Source organism: Bison bison, unplaced genomic scaffold (assembly GCF_000754665.1).
Source record: "Bison bison bison isolate TAMUID 2011002044 unplaced genomic scaffold, Bison_UMD1.0 scf7180017864484, whole genome shotgun sequence".
Classification (NCBI taxonomy): domain Eukaryota; kingdom Metazoa; phylum Chordata; class Mammalia; order Artiodactyla; family Bovidae; genus Bison; species Bison bison.
In genome coordinates this window covers 396,176-413,965 of record NW_011495044.1, presented here as the reverse complement: position 1 = coordinate 413,965, position 17,790 = coordinate 396,176, and the positions used below count along the sequence as shown (strand labels likewise).

Below are 17,790 nucleotides of genomic sequence, written 5' to 3'. Positions count from 1 at the left end.
CGTGACCCTCTTTGCCTCTCTGGGCCGCAGTTTCCCCATCGCTCAGAAGGGGAAGAGTTCTCTAGTGCTGCCAGGTTAATTCTGAGGATTAAGTGTGACCATGACCGTGAAGAGGCAGCAGGTGCCCAGCAAACATGAGTCCCTGGGTTCTGTGTCCCTCACTTGCCCACCGCGGACACTCTGTTCCCGCCCCAGGGGGAGCTGGGCTGGCACTGACCGTCTCTCCAGATGAGCAGGACAAGCTAAATCCAGACTCGTGTTTGCCTCCGAGGCGACTTCTAAGTGATGGGTCATCTGTGTGCTCAACTGCAATTATCTCCCCAGCCATGTATTATCAGCTGGCTTCCCCTCCAGCTCCGTGGTCTATGGCTTTCAGATGCAGAGAGAGAGGCAGAATGCTGGCCCAAGGGAGGCCAAGCCAGGAGCGAAATCCCAGCCGGAAGAATTCCTGACTCTGCAGCTCACTGGGCAGCTCAGGGGCCAGAGTGTGGGCAGATGGAGGGGTTTCCATGGAGTCAGAGGTGGGGAGAGGGTGGCTCAGAGACATGTGGGAGGCACCGGTAGAATCTGACTTTCAGATAAACTACACATAAGTTCTTTAGAGTAAGTATACCTTGTGAAATTCTTGGATCAGGCTTATGCTAACAAGTTACTTGTTTATTTGGAGTTTAAATTAAACTAGGCACCTGTGTCTTTGTTTCCTAAACCTGGCCACCCTCGTCAGGGGGGCACAAACCCTCACCGATGGTTTGAGTTTGAGATCAGCCCAGCAACCATCCAGTTAGCCCTGTAGTCTGAGGCAGGTGGAGAAGGGTCATCGGCTGCCTGACAGCGTCTCTGTCTCCAGGGGCCTCACCCAGGGCCTATGAACCCCTCAACCGGGTCACCGTGACCGTATTGTCGTGTGCCTGGTGTGCTGCAGTCCATGGGGCACAAAGAGTTGGACACTACTGAGCGACTGAACTGAACTGTCGGTCACAAACGCACTCCACTGCACTAGATGTTCAGAGAAAATGCACTTTGTTCTTCCACGCTGGAATCCAGGCAAACAGGCTAGAGGTCAGTTCCGGGAAGCCGACCTGAGACCAGGATGCAGGTGCACCTGGCCCAGGGGAGGAGGAGGGGGAGGAGTGAGCAGGGCTGGGAGGCTGACCTCGCAAGAGCCCTGGAGTGGGAGCCATGCCAGTGAGCCAGCCCCGCCCCAGGACGAGGGCACCGGGCTTTGTACTCAGTGTCAGGGTCGCTGCTGCCCTCAGCCTCCCTGCTGCCCTCAGCCTCCCAGGCGTCTCTGGGTGTGGTACATCCTCTGCGGGCAGATAACCCCGGGAGAGCCTCTGCTGAGTGTTGGAGACAGCACTTTTAGCAGCTGGGCCGGTCCAGGGGATCTGGGCCTGGCGCCAACTGCACCTAAGGCACATTCTCTGTTCAAATTCAGGCTGTGTCCCTTCAGTGTGGGCAGTCCACTGTCCAGGCCAATTTAAAGGGTCTCTTTTCGGAGACAGTCTTCTTACGACTGCTCTCCACCTCTCCAGCCTCCCTAAGGAGTTCCGGGCTGCGGGGCTGGGATGACACTTACAGGTCTTGATGGCAGTGGTTGCGGGGGCGGGGAGCTCTGAGTCCTCGTGGTATCTGCAGGATGATGGCCTGACCCCTGAGGTCTGCAGGGGTGACCAGCCCCTTCTGGTCTTCTAGGGATATTTTGGCACCCAGTGCTGTAGTCTATAGCTTGGCCATTTGCCCTAGTTGTTAGGTCCCTGATCCTGGGAATGCTTCATCCTGATGCCAGGCTTTGGCTCACCCATCAGCTCTTATGGGATCTTCTGCCTGGTGCTCAGGCTCACCTACCCAGCCCTTGCTCTTGGCTGCTGCACCCCTGCCCTGACCCTTGGGAGTGGCCTGTTCTCGTCATCTGCTGGGAAGCCCAGGGAAGCAGGCCACTGGGTCTCATGCAGTATCACCATGGCCCGGCCAGTGAGCCAGAACTTTCCCTCTGGAATCCAGTGTGTCTGCCCACTTTGAGAATTTTGTCCCTTATTACCTGTTTCTCAAACATCCCGTTTCCTCTGGTGAATAATGGGGTGAGCTCTTTTTCCTCTTTCTAAAATCTTCTTCCACCTGGGGAAGCTCCTCCCCAGAAAGCATTGCTGCCCCCTCCTCTCTGGGGTTATTTATAGTGGCAGTGAGAGGAGGAGTCTGAAAGCTCTATCCATAAGGGGGTATAAATTAAGAAGTTAAAACAATGTGTCTGTTACAGGACACCCATGTTCATAGCAGAATTATCCACAATGGCTTGAAGGCGGAATCAACCCAGAAGTCCATCAACAGGTGAATGATTCTAAAGTGTGGTCCATGCACACAATGAAATATTGTGATTCAACGTTAAATTCTAACACATGATACAGCATGTGTGCATGCGTGCTAAGTCACTTACTTAGTCGTGTCCAACTCTGCGACCCCAAGGACTGTAGGCCACCAGGCTCCTCTGTCCATGGGATTCTCCAGGCAAGAATACTGGAGTGGGTTGCCAGGCTCTCTTCCAGGGGATCTTTCTCACCAAGTATCGAGTCTGTTATGTCTCCATTGGCAGGGGGGGTCTTTACCACTAGAGCCAACTATTTGGGAAACCCAAATAGATGAACTTAAGGACATTAGTTGAGTTGAGTTCAGTCACTAAGTGTCCGACTCTTTTTGACCCCAGGGACTGCAGCATGCCAGGCCTCCCTATCCGTTACCAATTCCTAGAGCTTGCTCAAACTCATGCCCATAGAGTTGGTGATGCCATCCAACCATCTCATGCTCTGCCATCCCCTTCTTCTCCTGCCTTCAATCTTTCCCAGCATCAGGGTCTTTTCAAATGAGTCAGCTCTTCGCATCAGGTGGCCAAAGTATTGGAGCTCCAGCTTCAGCATCAGTCCTTCCAATGAATATTCAGGACTGATTTCCTTTAGGATTGACTGGTTTGATCTCCTTGCAGTCTTTTCCAACACCACAGTTCAAAAGCATCAATTCTTCGATGCTCAGCTTTCTTTATAGTCCAGCTCTCACATCCATACATGACTACTGGAAAAGCCATAGCTTTGACTAGACGGACCTTTGTGGGCAGTAAGGACATTATGCTAAGTGAATTAAGGCAGCCACAAATACTGTTCGATTCCACTTCTGTGAGGTCCCTAGAGTAGTCACATTCTTAGAGACAGAAACTAACACGGTGGTTGCCAGGGCCCAGGAGCTGTTGTTTAATGGATACGAAAAAGATTTGAGAATGGGTCACACAACAATGTGAATAGACTTAACACCACAGAATTGTACACTTGAAAATTGGCTAGGATGGTAAATTTTACTTTTTTTTTTTTTAACCATAATTAAAAATTAAAAGTGAAGGAAAAAAGGCATCTGTAGCCAAAGCAGATGTCTTGTCCATGGAGGGTAACTAATATACTCATCTATTCATTAGGTGATTTTTTTTTATTAGATTATCCCGGGATCCTTTGCAGAGAACAGGCCCCCAAAGAAGAGGAAATATTTTCATGAAAGAAAAGTGTAGCCAGGAACAGTCCCAGCTAGAACCACCCCCAGACAAAGGTTGTGTGGCAGACAGGATTTCAGACAAAGGGGCAAGTATTTTTAAGGAAAGGGGGTTAGGAGGCTGAGAGTCATGGACAAGAGAGGTGATGTCTGGGTGGGCCGGGGAGATAAGTGTCTTCGCCAGGGGACTATTGCAGGTGGTCTGGGCTGCAGGCAGTGATCTTAGCTCAGGGTCTGTAAAGCCTTTCTCAGAACCACTGCAGGTGGAAGTTTTGGGGGATTCAGATTTTTTTTTTTGGATTTTAGAAAAGCAATACAGTGCCTATTCTGTGCGTCCGAGACCGTTCTCAGTGGAGTCTGGCTCAGTACACTGTAAACAAAGCCATTAATATGCCTGTGGCAAAATGTATAAATATTCACACTAAGTGGCATAATAAAGACTATAAATAGCCTCATGTCAGTTCAGACTAGGTTTTGCTGCCAAGAAATTAAAAAAAAAAAAAATCTAGTTTCCAGAGCCTTTTGGATTTGGGATTTGAAAATGGCAGAATAGGGATTGGAAACCTGTGTGAATTCCGTACCATCCGCAGACTGTAAATTAACAAAGACACACCATGCTGGAAGGGACCAGAATGGTGTGTTTCAGTGAACCCAACATTCTGATTTTATAAATATGAAATGAAAGTTTCTTGCTCAGGCTCACACTGCTGCTCATGGGCAGAGCTGGGCTGAGACTCAAGTAAGTCTCTGACACCCAACCAGGGTGCCCAGCAGGGGGCTAGCCATGGTCTTCGGACCCAGATTGCCTTTGGAGTGGGGTCTGCAATCCATGGAGCCAACCCTCCTCCTCCTCTCTAGTTCCTTTAAGAGGAGCCCTCTTACCTCGGGGAACAGCCTCTCTTATTGCTAAATTCACCTTGTTACACCTCCCAATGGGCCAGTCAAGTTTCCTCTGGGCAAGGTACCTACAGGAGGACTTGTCCTACAGGTTCATAGACAACTCACAGAGCCTTGCATACACATGGTGCTCAGTAAACACCTGTGAAATCACTGAAGTTATTTGGGTATGCATCAGGGGTAGACCCATCCAGAGAAAGAGCTATAATTAAAAGGTCATGTGTAAGACAGCCACCAAAGATGTTTGCTATTGTAGAATTAGAGCTAAGGGCGAGGCTTTTAAACTTTTTTTTTTTTTTAAGATCTGTTTTTGACCTGGACCCTTTTTAAAGTCTTTATTGAATCTGTTACAACATTGCTTCTGTTACTATATTGCTTCTGCTGTTTGTTTTGTTTTTTTTTTTTTGGCCCCAAAGCATGCGGGATCTTAGCTCCCCACCCAGGGATTGAACCCACACCCCCTGCATTGGAAGGTGAAGTCTTAACCACTGAACAACCAGGGAAGCTCCTCACCATTATTTTTGAATGATGAACATTAATGGTCATTGAAAATGATCTTTCCATCCCTGATGCCTAAGTCATGGGACTGATTCTGCCCTAAGACTGGGCAGAATGAAGATGCTTTCATTATAGTAGTACATAGCACATAGTAAAGTGAAAAAGTGAAAGTGCCAGTCGTTCAGTCATATCCAACTCTTTTGCAATCCCATAGTCTATCGCCTGCCAGGCTCCTCTGTCTGTGGAATTCTTCAGACAAGAATAACTGGAGTGGGTAGCCATTCCGGTCTCCAGGAATGGAACCCAGGTCTCCTGCATTGCAGGCGGATTTCTTACCATCTGAACCACCAGGGAAGCCCCTGCTGCTGCTGCTAAGTCGCTTCAGTCGTGTCCGACTTTGTGCGACCCCAGAGACGGCAGCCTACCAGGCTCCCCCGTCCCTGGGATTCTCCAGGCAAGAACACTGGAGAGGGTTGCCATTTCCTTCTCCGGGGGAAATTCCCGATCCAGGGGTTGAACGTGCGTCTCCTTCTTGGCACGCAGGTTCTTTACCACTGAGCCACCAGGGAAGCCCATTCCTGCCTTGTGTCCTCCCCAAGCACTTGGAGATTCAGAATGAAGTCACTGGAAAGAACACCCTGTAACACAGGAGTCTTTGATGGGACGGGGTTTTGTTAAGGCATTTGCAGTGGTTTTGTCACATGATCGTCTAGCTCTTAATCAGACCCTACTGGAGCCTCCACTCCTGATCTCCCCCTCCACCCCTCCCGACTGCCCAGAAATACCACTGACTAGAAAGGGATGCTCTTCTGGGGACCAGAGCCAGCCATGCTCTGCTGGGTGCGTGGTCTTGAGCTGGCTGCATGCATTTTGGGGCCTCTATGTTCTCATGAATTGGAGAAGGAAATGGCAACCCACTCCAGTGTTGTTGCCTGGAGAATCCCATGGACAGAGAAGCCTGGTAGGCTGCAGTCCATGGGGTCGCACAGAGTCGGACACAACTGAAGCGACTCGGCAGCAGCATATTCTCATGAGTGAGATGAGGGGTTTAGGCTGGACAAGAGAGGGACCGGGGGCAGTACCGGGGATCAGGCCATGGATCCGTGTTTGGGGCAGGTGTTGGTGTTCTCGGCTGTTCCCAAGTCAACAGAGTAATTCTGCCTTGATCTATTTTATATAAAAAGGATTCCAGATAAAATTTCCTTTCAAGTAAAGATCTCCCCTTTTTTTAAGTTTGAAAAAGGGGGTATAGGTCATTATTGAGATCTGCTTGCTCTGGAATTCTCTGACATCAAAGCCGTCAGTGAAAGTTACTCAGTCATGTCCAACTCTTTGTGATCCCATGGACTGTAGCCAGCCAGGCTCCTCTGTCCATGGAATTCTCCAGGCAAGAATGCTGGAATGGGTAGCCATCCCCTGTCTCCAAGGATCCCCTGTCCTGACCCAGGGATCGAACCCAGGTCTCCTGCATTGCAAGTGATTCTGTACCATTTGAGCCACTGGGGAAGCCCTTCAAAGCTGTCAGGGTCACAGTTAAATCTTCCTGTTGATGGCTAATGAGGATATGATGTCTGGTGATCGGGGCAGGGTGTAGACACTGCCATTGTGTCATCGCTCTTAGGCCATCTAGCAACACAGATGATTCAGAGACCTTGGAAAAGCCTCTTAGCTGGAACCCCATCCTCCTAGAAAACCTGCTTATAATTTTTGAGAAAGAAGCCAATGACAAGGCAGAAGTAATTCTCAAACTTTGCAGCATACTGAAATCACCTGCGGAGTTTTTAAAAATTCCAACATTCAGGGTACACTTCATGCTAATTAATTCAAATGTGGAAGGAGGGGCCCAAGCATCAGTAATGTGTCAATTTCCCAATGTGATCTAATGTGCTGCCAAGTTTAAGAATAAATGCCATTGGTATAGCCAATATGGGAGACAGGATGATGGTTCTTCAAAATATTAGACATAAAATCACCATGGAATCCAAAACTCCCACTTCTGGGGACATACCCAAAAGAACTAAAGCAGGGTCTTGAGACGCTTGTATACCTGTATTCATAGCAGTGTTGTTCACAATACCAAAAGGCAGAAACAACCCAAGTGCCCATCAGTGGGCACACCCTACTTGCACATGAAATAAAACTTGAACAGACTCCCCCCCAAAAAAAGAATTTCAGTTTTGCAAGATAAGAGACTTCTGGAAATCGGCCACACAAAAACATAAACGTATTTAACCCTACTGAACCCTTAAAAATGGTTGAGATGGTAAATTTTATGCTTTGTGTATTTTGCCACAATTAAACATCAAATAACATGAAAAGGATAAGTGGCATCACATCATGCCTTGCTGCTCAGTGTGACGTGTGGGCCCCTGTATCAACATCTTCCAGGAACCAGTTAGAGATACAGCATCTCATATCCACCCCAGACCTGCTGAATCCAAACCTGCAATTCTCAACAAGACCCCCCACGTGACTGGCGTGTACCTTAGTTGGTGTGACTATTAGTCCAGGGTTTAGAATATGGAGCCAACAAGGTCATTCGTTTACCTGGGTCCCACCTCTTCCCTTTCTACTTCCTGGAGAACACAGCGTTCTCCAAGGGGCCACATGCTCGGGAGGCTGACCTCATCCCCCTCTTGGGGTCCCCCTCCCCTGGCCAGTGACTGGTTCAGGGCTGGCATGTGGTCTGGTTCTGGCCAACAACAGGAAGGGAAGTTCTGCTGCAGAGGTGCTACGGACATCCAAGCAGACATGGACCCTCTTTCCTTTGGATTCTCTCATGTCAGGATGGGTCCCAAGCAAGTTCTGTAGGCATCCTGGGACCTTGGGGCCAAGCTAACCTAGTTCTTGAGAAACAGAGCCTGGGTCCACCTCACCGTGGGTTTCTTGGTTATGAGATTAGAAATGTACTTATTGTTTAAGACCGTTCAAGTCAGGGTTCTCTGCTCCTTGTAGCCCAGGGTTCCTCAGCCGCGATGCTGTGGACGTTTGGGGCTGGATGATCCTTTGTTGTGGACAGGCTCTGCAAGCATTACAGGGTGTGTGGCAGCAACCTTGACCTCTACCGTCAGATGCTGACCTTTACCGTCAGACTCCAGTGGCTCTTCCCCCCTCAGCTGTGACAGTGTCTCCAGACACATTGCCAAGTGTTGGGCGAGGAGACAATTCACCCCCAGTTGAGAACCCCTGTTGCAGACAAAGCCTCCCTAACAAATGAAAGGACGTTTTCTCAGTGAGCCTGCTGCTGCTGCTGCTGCTGCTAAGTCGCTTCAGTCGTGTCCGACTCTGTGCAACCCCAGAGACGGCAGCCCACCAGGCTCCCCCGTCCCTGGGATTCTCCAGGCAAGAACACTGGAGTGGGTTGCCATTTCCTTCTCCAATACATAAAAGCGAAAAGTGAAAGTGAAGTCGCTCAGTCGTTTCCGACTCTTAGCGACCCCATGGACTGCAGCCTACCAGGCTCCTCTGTCCATGGATTTTCCAGGCAAGAGTACTGGAGTGGGGTGCCATTGCCTTCTCCGCTCAGAGAGCCTGGGGAGGGTAAAAACCACCACCTATGCACCAGTGTCTTGAGGATCAAAGTGGAATCAGGTGTGCGAGAAAAGCAAACACACAGGTACTGCTCCTCACTGGCTCTTTCATGCCGCTGGGGCTCTGATAACAATGTTGTACTTTCCGTGTATTCTTTAAATAGGCAGAGATGTTTAACTTAACAGATGGCCAGTGCAGACAGTGAGTGGAATTTTCCCTGGGCAAAGTGGCTGACCCGGCCTGCACTCTTGGGCTCCTCCTCCTGCTCGGAAATTCTGTGTCTCTCTGCCCTCAGATGAGAAGAACAGCGACCCTCGTGGAGCAAAGCAGCAGGTTCTGGTGGGCCCGCTTCACCCTGTATGAAGACCTGACCCCTGGAGATCTAACGGGGTACTCAGGATGCTGGCTACCTCTGCATCCTCACTGAGACCCTGGAGGCTCACATTCAGGGGAAGGTGGCCCATTGGAAAATGCAGAGAGATGAAAACGCAGTTTTGTTAGGAGAGGGCCTTTCTACCTGTGACCTGAGCACGTCCTGTTGGGTTGGGAAAGGTGATGTAACCGACTAAAGTTAGAACACGAGGGACAAGTCAGGTGACTCAGCAAGAGAAAGGATGGGGGAGCCCAGAAGAACACTGCCCCCCGTTCCCAAGTCTCTCCTGAGAAATCTTGTCTGAAGGAGGTCACGCTTGATAAATGGGCCACTTGCCTTCCTGTGAAGATGCCCCCTAGGATGCAGGGGGGTGAGGAGGAAATCTGGGGTGCCTCCCCACCTCAGAGATGTGGTCAGATGCCACGAGTCTGAGGAGCAGGATAGCAGGCAAGGCACAGAGCGAGGATACAGACCTGTCAAGACCTCCACCTCAACCACCAGCCATGGCTTTGGACAGAAGAAACCCAGTTAATGAAGGGAGCTGAGATGCCAAAGGAAGTGGCCAACTCGTGCCCTCAGATGGCCTGTCCCTCGGGCCAGTCTCTGAGCTCGTGCCCACAGAAGCAGAGTGCTACCGCAGTGGCTCTCCTTGGGCAGCATCGACCCCAAGCCCATTAGGACGTTAACCAGGCAGTGGACGCGGGAAATCCACCAACATCCAAACCTGGGGGCTGCCCTCTTGTCTGATGGAGGAGCTGCCTTTACTGTCAGGGCAAGCAACCTCCAGTATCAGAGATGCTATTGACCAGTGGCAATGGAGTATGTCTCCCGTCTTCTCCTTCTCCAAAGGGAGAATTCTCCCCAGAAATCTTTGGTGCAGATAGCTTGGTTTTCCCCAACACTGCTGACTATGTTGATGACTGTGAACTTCAGAACTTAGTTCATAGGTTACCATCCTGTGAGTAGATACTTCCAGACATGATGGGGAGTCTGATGCACCTCCCAGAAAATATGAACTCGAATCTGAATGCAGTAACTGAATGAATCAGGAGTTTCACCCTTTGGGGGAGGGGGTAAGTCTATTTAAATACCCAAGTGTGGGTATTTCTGATGCTTATGTAAGGGAAAGTGAGGGTACCAACATTAGTTTATCAAAGGGGTGGATCATATGGGACATTATGGCTACAGCCTTCACACCACCTGCCCCTCTATCCATAATAATCCTGATTTTGTGCAGGTAGCTATACTTGAACTCACAGCTCATACAGCTTAGGGAAAGCTGACTCCACCCCCAGATCTAGGACGGGGAGTTCAGCTGGATGAAGCTTGCTCGGAACTGCTAAGAAACACGTCCCCTCTCTTTTGAAACTTCTTTTAGAGCAGAGATGTTGGTGGGGATGGTGAAAATCTGAGTGCTGGAGAAGCCATTTCACCACCATGAGGGGAACCAACTCCAACTGAAACCAAATTGAAAAACTCAGAGAAATGGATCCACAATCTTGATTGTACCAGACCCAATCTCACTCTTGGGCTTCTGCCTTATATAATGTCTCTTTTAATATTTGACCCAGTTAGAGTTTTCTGTTCCTTGCAACCAAACAACCAGCTATTATAGAGTGTGGTAAAGGCTAAAATAAAAATATGAAAAAAATGTTGGAGAACATAGATTAATTAGCTCAGAGAAGCAAGCTGTTTCTTCAAGCATTTAGGGTGGGAAGGTTGGAAAGGAACCCAGCAGAGTTCTTAGCATCAGGGGTCCCCGACCGCCGGGATCTAATGCCCAATGATCTGAGGTGGAACAGATGTAATAATAATAGAAATAAAGTACACAATAAATGTAATGCCCTTGAATCATCCCGAAAACATCCCCTTTCCTCCCCCAGTCTGTGAAAAAATTGTCTTCCATGAAACTGGTCCCTGGTGCCAAACAGGTTGGGGACCCCTGCTTAGCATCCAGCCCACCCTTTTCATGGGGAGTTACTGGGCTCATCTGAGGCCACTGCTACCCCTCTCTTAGTCCACGCAGGTGGGGATGGGTATGGAAAGGCTTGTGAACAGGGCATTGCTCCTGGCATCTAAAAATTTCCAGTAAACACTGGATGGTGGGAGGACACCCACCATCACTGGCCCCAGCCCCCCACCCTCGGAAGTCTGAGGGTGTTCCCCAGCCTCCTAATGCCCCTGCCTCCACTGCTGTTACAGGAGGACGTGGACCACATGTCTCCCAGGCTGAGAGCTTTCCTGTCTGAACCCATCGGAGAAAAGGATGTTGCCTGGGTGGACGGGATCAGCCATGAGCTGGCAATCAACTTGGTCACCAAAGGTTTCAACAAGGTAATCCCTCTTTTCCAGTTTCTCCACCTTCTCCTCCCAACCCATCTCCCCCAACCTGCCAGGTGGCAGCGGCTGCCACGCGTCCCTGCCAGCGGCCATCAGAGAGCAGAGCTGCCACTTGGCCAGGTGCCACAGGCTTCAGCGTCACTGACCCGCATGCTTAGGCAGCCACCAGGGTCCACAGAAAATGCGCAAACTGAATCACTGTGACTCGGAGCAGCTGGGCTGTGCAAGGTTCACGTGGCATTCACACACCCAGGGGTCGACAGAGGCGAGCCGGCCACAGAGTCTGGGGCCAAGATGTCAGGATGGGTGACCTGGGTGATCTCCCCACCCACCTTGAAGAAATTCGGATTGGGGAAGCGGGTCCCTCGCCTCCTATTAGGCCTTGGCAGGTGGAGTAATAGCAGCCTGGCATCTACACCCGAGTAAGAGGAAATGAGTTGTTGTAAGATGTCACTAGCTGTCCAGGTACGGCCTCGAGGGTGGCCGATGGAATCAGAAAGGTCTATGTACGAATAATTGTTTCTCTGATGCTGTTACAAGGCTGTGTGAGCCTTAGGAAGGACAGGGAGCTCTTCCCAGAGAAAGTGGGCAGGCGGGAATCCACAGGCTCTCGGTCAACAGAGGCCCCACCAGCAGGGCCACAGCTGATCATTCCCTTTAGCTCTGAAAGTCGGTCCACGGCCAGGGCAGGAAGAGGCTGCAGAGACATCCAGGGACACTGGCACCACTGTGTGTGTGACTAACAGTCTGGTTTGCACCAGCCCAGTGCATGGCTGTGTCCAGGGACAGTGGGACGGCTGGTTCTGTAGTTTTCTAATTGACACGCGGCCCTGAGCCATTCGTTAAACACTCTGAATGCCACCCCAGTCTGCCACAATTTAATGTCTTTTAGATGGGATTGTCAGGAAGGTGGAGAGAGGTGAATTTGCTTCTTTCCTTCCTGATAAAGGTGGGAAGGGCATTTGGGAGCAGGAATAAAAGCAGGCAAGTCTGACTAGGGGAGACATTTGAAATTATAAGTTATTTTTTAGAAGAAATTATTATCCCTTTGACTTTTCTATTGTGGGGTATCACATCCACACTGATGTGATGGTTCAGCTGAGTGAGTTTTCACAATAACACACCTGCACAGCCCCACCACCCTCATCCAGTGATCAGGCTCCTCCACAATTCCAGACAGTTGCCCCCCGTGTCTTCCAGGTCAACGCCACCTCCCCACTCCCACAAATAACTGCTATTCCGGCTTCTACCACCATTGGCTTAATGTCTCCATAATTGTGAGGTTTTGTTCTTGTTCAGCCATACTCGGTTCAAAAAATATTTAAATTTACATGTGGTAAATTTCACCCTTTTTAGTACCCAGTTCTGCAATTTTTGACAAAAGCTCACAGTTGTGTAGCTATGACCAAAATCAAGATCTGCAGCAATCCCACCGCGTTAAAATATTTCCCCTTACCTTTCACATTTCTCACCCTTAGTCCCTGGCAACTACAGATTTGTTGTCTGTCCCTATCATTTTGCCTTTTCCAACTTGTTTCAATTGAGATAGATAGGATGACAGGCATATTAAAGACAAAGGAATGAATGAATAATGGGAATTTTCCAGGTATCTGAGAACTTGATACACAGAGTTAGGGCTACAGGGGAGACGGAACTGGCTAGGTCTCTGGAGACCTGCTCCTCTGTGTCCCCGACCTCCTGGCTTGCTGTGACCGGCTCTCCACATCTACTCACTGCAAGGGCCACTGATTCCAGGCACTAACGCCAGGGGTTTCACCTTCTGCCTTAGTTTTGAGCCCCTCAGCCAGCCATGAATGAGATGAGAGGTTGCTATCTTCACTTTACAGGAGGAGACAGAGGCCCTGGAGACTGAGTGCCTTGATCAAGGTCCTGAGTGAGGACAGAACGGCCATGTGTTATTTCATAAAAAATCACACAAGAAGATTGCTGCCAGGAAATTATCCCAACAGGGAGGGTACTTATGCTGGGATTTGGTGGTGAGATCCTGTATCACCTCCTTGAGCCTGGCTGAGCCTCTAAGAGGATCCAGGAGGTGACCCCAATGTAGCATCTACAAGATGAGCAGGTGCTTCGGCGGGGGAGGCCAGGTCTGTGGGTGGGGCCACAGGTCTGTAGAGGGGAGGGTGCTGTGGGCAGCCAGCTCAGATGCAGCAGCAGAAAGTCAGACTCCTGCAGTGCTTTCCACAGGCTTTATCTTTTTAGAGCAGTTTTAGGTTCACAGCGAAATAGAGCAGAAAGTTCAGAGTGGTTCCAAATACCCCTGTGCCCATCCAGCCTCCCCCATCATCAGCATCCCCTTCAGAGTGGTAGCTTTGTTACAGGAGAACCTAGATGGACATGAACCCTCCCAGGCGCACAGTTCACAGCAGGGCTCGCTCTGTGTCATGCATTCTATGGGTTTGGACACACGTGTGATGACCTGTATCTACCATGAAATGAAAGAGTTGCTCAGTCATGTCTGACTCTTTGTGAGCCTAGGGACTGTAGTCTGCCAGGCTCCTCTGTCCATGGCATTCTCCAGACAGGAATACTGAAGAGTGTTGCCAGTCCCTTCTCCAGGGGATCTTCTGGACCCAGGAGTCGAACCCAGGTCACCAGCATTGCCGGTGGATTCTTTACCATCTAAGCCATTGGGGAAGGCTAGTATCTACCATGGTGATGTCCTACAGAGTCATTCTTCTGCCCCACAATCCTCTGAGCTCCTGGGTTTCTGTGTTCTGCCCACAGGAGGCCTGGGCATGGCAGCCCCTTCCCCAAGCTGGGGATCCCCAAGGTTCCTTGGCTGTGAACAGAAACCCTCTCAATTTCTACCTCTGCTCGTGGCAGCTTCCTCAGCCATGTCCTGTGTGAGAGTTGGGCCATAAAGGAGGCTGAGCACCGAAGAATTTATGCTTTCAAACTGGTGCTGGAGAAGACTCTTAAGTCCCTTGGACTGCAAGGAGATCCAACCAGTCAGTCCTAAAGGAAATCAACCCTGAATATTCATTGGAAAGACTGATGTTGAAACAGAAGCTCCAATACTTTGGCCACTTGATGCAAAGAGTCGAATTATTGGAAAAGACCCTGAGGGTGGGAAGGATTGAAGGCAGGAGGAGAAGGAGGAGACAGAAGATGAAATGGTTAGATAACATCACTGACTCAATGGACATGAATTTGTGCTAACTCTGGGAGATGGTGAAGGACAGGGGAGCCTGGCGTGCTGCAGTCCATGTAGCCGCAAAGAGTCGGACGTGACAGTGACTTAACAGCAACAGCATAAATGTAGCATTTAGTTAGAGAAAAAGTTTTTGGTTACACACAGTGCCTGGTGCTGTGAAATGCACTCACCACAGGCGCTGAGGAGCTGGGAGCTGGCAGGGGAGTCAGGCAGACAGAGGCTGAGACTGCATGTCTGTACTTGAGAAGTCTGGGTGTTCTTGTGGAGACTGAAACATTGAATGAACGTTGACCAGGACCAGCTGCTAATTTGCCGGGCCCAGTGCAGGGTGAGGATGGGAGGGCCCTGCTGCAAGTTCATTAGGAATTTCAAGATGGCGCCAGCACAACAGGAAAGCAAGTGGGGCCTCGGAGTACAGGACCTGTGTGCCAACGAGGGTCACCTACAGGGACCCCAGACTCAAATATCACTGCTGTTGAGCAAGGAATGGGCACGCAAGCTAGAGCCTGGTCCAGACCTGCTCACGGTTGGGATGAGGCATTGAGGGGACATCTTCCCTGGAGCCACCATCCCGCCATGTGGGCAAAGGCTGGCATGGGAGAGATGGTGGGAAATCAGGGTGCCCGCATCCCTTTCCCTGCAGTCAGGTTCCTGTGCTCCCAAGGAGGCAGAGGGCGGCTCCCTGGGTAGGAATTCACTCTCTGGAGCCTGGAGAGAAACCAAGAGGGCTTGGTTTCTATTAGGGCCATGATGAGGGCCCACGACTCCAGCTTCCTTTGGGAGCAGAGAGAAGCACGCTGACTTCCCCAGCTCCAAAGGCCCTCCTGCCTGCAGGCTTTCTGGAAAGTTCGCCTCTGGTCCTGAGAGCCACACACTCCCTGGCATCCTGGCTGCCGAACACGGAGGGACCTGGAGACTCTGATGACCAGAGCAGCAATGGATGCCAGCAGATGGCAGAGGCGCCAGGCCAGGCGGCAGACAGTCGCGTGGTGCTGGAATGGGGCCGAGGACAGGAGTCCTAACCTTCTGGGTTCTAAGTGAGTCCATTCAGAGGATGGATGAGATGCAGGAAACCATGTCAGGAGCCTGCTGATGAAGTTCAAAAGGGCCTCTTACTATTATCATCGAGTTCTCTTTCCTGGGGCAAAGCTCTGTGTTTCCCAGTCTTGCACCACCCACACTCATTGAAGCAACGGGCTCAATCAATATTCAGTAAATGTTCATTTTTTTAAAAAGTTGAATTAAAAAAAAACTCAGTAAAATCACCCTTGAAAAGATGAGGATACTGATAAAATAAAATGAGGTGATTCTAAGCAATAACACTACTTTTTACAAAAGATGATTAAAGTACCAGATAAAATGACCATGAAATGCTGGCCTTTGTTTCTTGTGAGAAACTGGATCTAGGCTAAAAAAAAAAAAAAAAAAACCAAACTCCAATGCTTGGGTATAGTTTACGACTGGAATTCAGCTTTTATTTAACGTCTTTTAAAAAATTCATCCCTTTAATAGTCCAAATGAAGTTTGCTTGGTTTTATGCAAGTGAAATACCCAGACACCAGCAGGTTTTCCTGGAGAGGGCCCAGGACTTACGGCCTGGACACTGGTTCCCATTCACTCCAGGCCGGAAAGCTGGGCACTGGATGTGGCCTTAAATCTCCGGCCTTCCCTGTTCAGTGGCTCGGCCAGTCTGTGGATCTCAGATGTCTCTTTCTCCATGTGGTCCTCTCCCCTCAGTAGGAACAGTGATGAAACAGCGTGAGAGGAATGAGAAGCTGTGGGACCAGGACTCAGAAAAACAGAGAACACCCTAGAACTTTGTCTAGTGCATTTTTCATCCATCCACAGAGACTCCTCAGGGTGGGAAGAGGGGCAAGGCTCAGCGTGCTCCATTCCTTGTATGTTCCTCCCATGGACGAAAAGGAGTTTGCATTTCTCCATTGGTCTCACTGGGGCTTCCCAGGTGGCTCTAGTGGTAAAGAACCCGCCTGCCAATGCAGGAGACAGAAGAGACGTGGGTCTATCCCTGGGTCCGAAAGATCCTCTGGAGGAGGAAATGGCAACCCACTCCAGTGTTCTTGCTGGAGAGTCCCTTGGACAGAGGAGCCTGGCGGGCTACAGTCCAGAGGGTCGCACAGAGTCGAACACGACTGAGCACGCATGCAGGCACCTCTCACCCAGGGCCAGCCTCTGGTCAGGATTGAGTCCCCATGGCCTAGGTCAGGATTTCAGGGACGGCCACTGCCCCTTGGATCTGACCTGTGTCCACTCCTTGGTTTTCTCCGGTGTCCTCGCACTGGGGGAGGAAAAGCATAGCTGAGTACTTTCCTGTGTCCTCCCCACAGGCTTACGTGCTGTTGGGACAGTTCCTCCTGATGCACAAGAGGGAAGCCGAGTTTCAGAAGTGGCTCATCTGTTGCTGCGGAGCCACCGAGTTTGAGGCCCGGGAGTGTTCCAACTGTCTGAAGGAATGGTGCTCCTGCTTCCTGTAGACCCAGCCTGGCCCTGAGCCGCCTCCCGGAAAACAATGCCACTGCATCGACCCCGGGCTCCAAGTCGTTATTTCTCTTTTCCACTTTATTGACACAGGTTTGTTATAAAAAGCAGCTCAAGAGAATAAAAGAGGACAAACACAAGCACGGTGACCTCCGGATTCCGCCCAGAAACATTCGCCTTATGCCGATATCATGCCAGCTGTCTCTTAACATACGCTCATCTCCAGGAATGGATAATTTTATTTTAAAATGGGAATTCAATTTTAAGTCAGTGTAGTAGTTATCAACTGCTGCAGAACAAAGGAACCCAAAATGCAGCCGCTTAACAGGAACAATCATTTTATCTCACTCAGTTTCTGAGGGTCGGGAACTGAGAGTTGCATGGCTGGGTGGGTCTATCTCAGGGCCCCTGTGAGATTATAGACTGTGGGCCAGGGAGCAGGTTGGCCTCGGCTGGAGAACCCACATGGTTTCTCATGTAGCTGGTGGCCTGAGACCTCGGCTGCTCTCTGAGGTGGGGCCTCTCTCAGGCTTTGATGACCTGGCTTCTAGGGTCGCCCAGAACAGGTGACCCAGGAAGGAATAAGAGGGCAGGAGGCCACCGTCTTTCATGACCTCAACTCTCACACAACCTCACTTCTGCCTTGATTTGTTTTTAGAACCAAGTCCCTACATCCTCAAGGGAGAATTAAACTTTTCCTGAAATAGCAAATAGTTCAGTTCAGTCACTCAGTCGTGTCTGATTCTCTGCGACCCCATGAACTGCAGCAAGCCAGGCCTCCCGGAACTCCCGGAGTCCACCCAAACCCATGTCCATTGAGTCAGTGATGCCATCCAGCCATCTCATCCTCTGTCGTCCCCTTCACCTCCTGCCCTCAATGTTTCTCAGCACCAGGGTCTTTTCAAATGAGTCAGGTCTTCGCATGAGGTGGCCAAAGTATTGGAGCTGTCAT

The 17,790-nt window shown here is 50.2% G+C and overlaps 1 protein-coding gene across 2 annotated transcripts in view; it reads left to right on the top strand.

Annotated features, from left to right (window-relative positions):
• The window catches only part of BANF2 (barrier to autointegration factor 2), a 26,061-nt gene extending 9,083 nt beyond the window's left edge, over window positions 1-16,978 (top strand). Inside the window, exons 1-3 of one of the 2 annotated variants that reach the window (XM_010862585.1) lie at window positions 1,021-1,059; window positions 11,027-11,158; window positions 16,688-16,834. In XM_010862585.1, coding sequence (XP_010860887.1) covers window positions 11,042-11,158; window positions 16,688-16,834 — 264 coding nt within the window. In that variant the 5' untranslated portion in view covers window positions 1,021-1,059; window positions 11,027-11,041. Of the gene's footprint in view, window positions 1-1,020; window positions 1,060-11,026; window positions 11,159-16,687 lie in introns of those variants that run through there. The other variant, XM_010862584.1, reaches the window with a different exon arrangement.
• The last annotated feature ends 812 nt before the right edge of the window (window positions 16,979-17,790 follow it).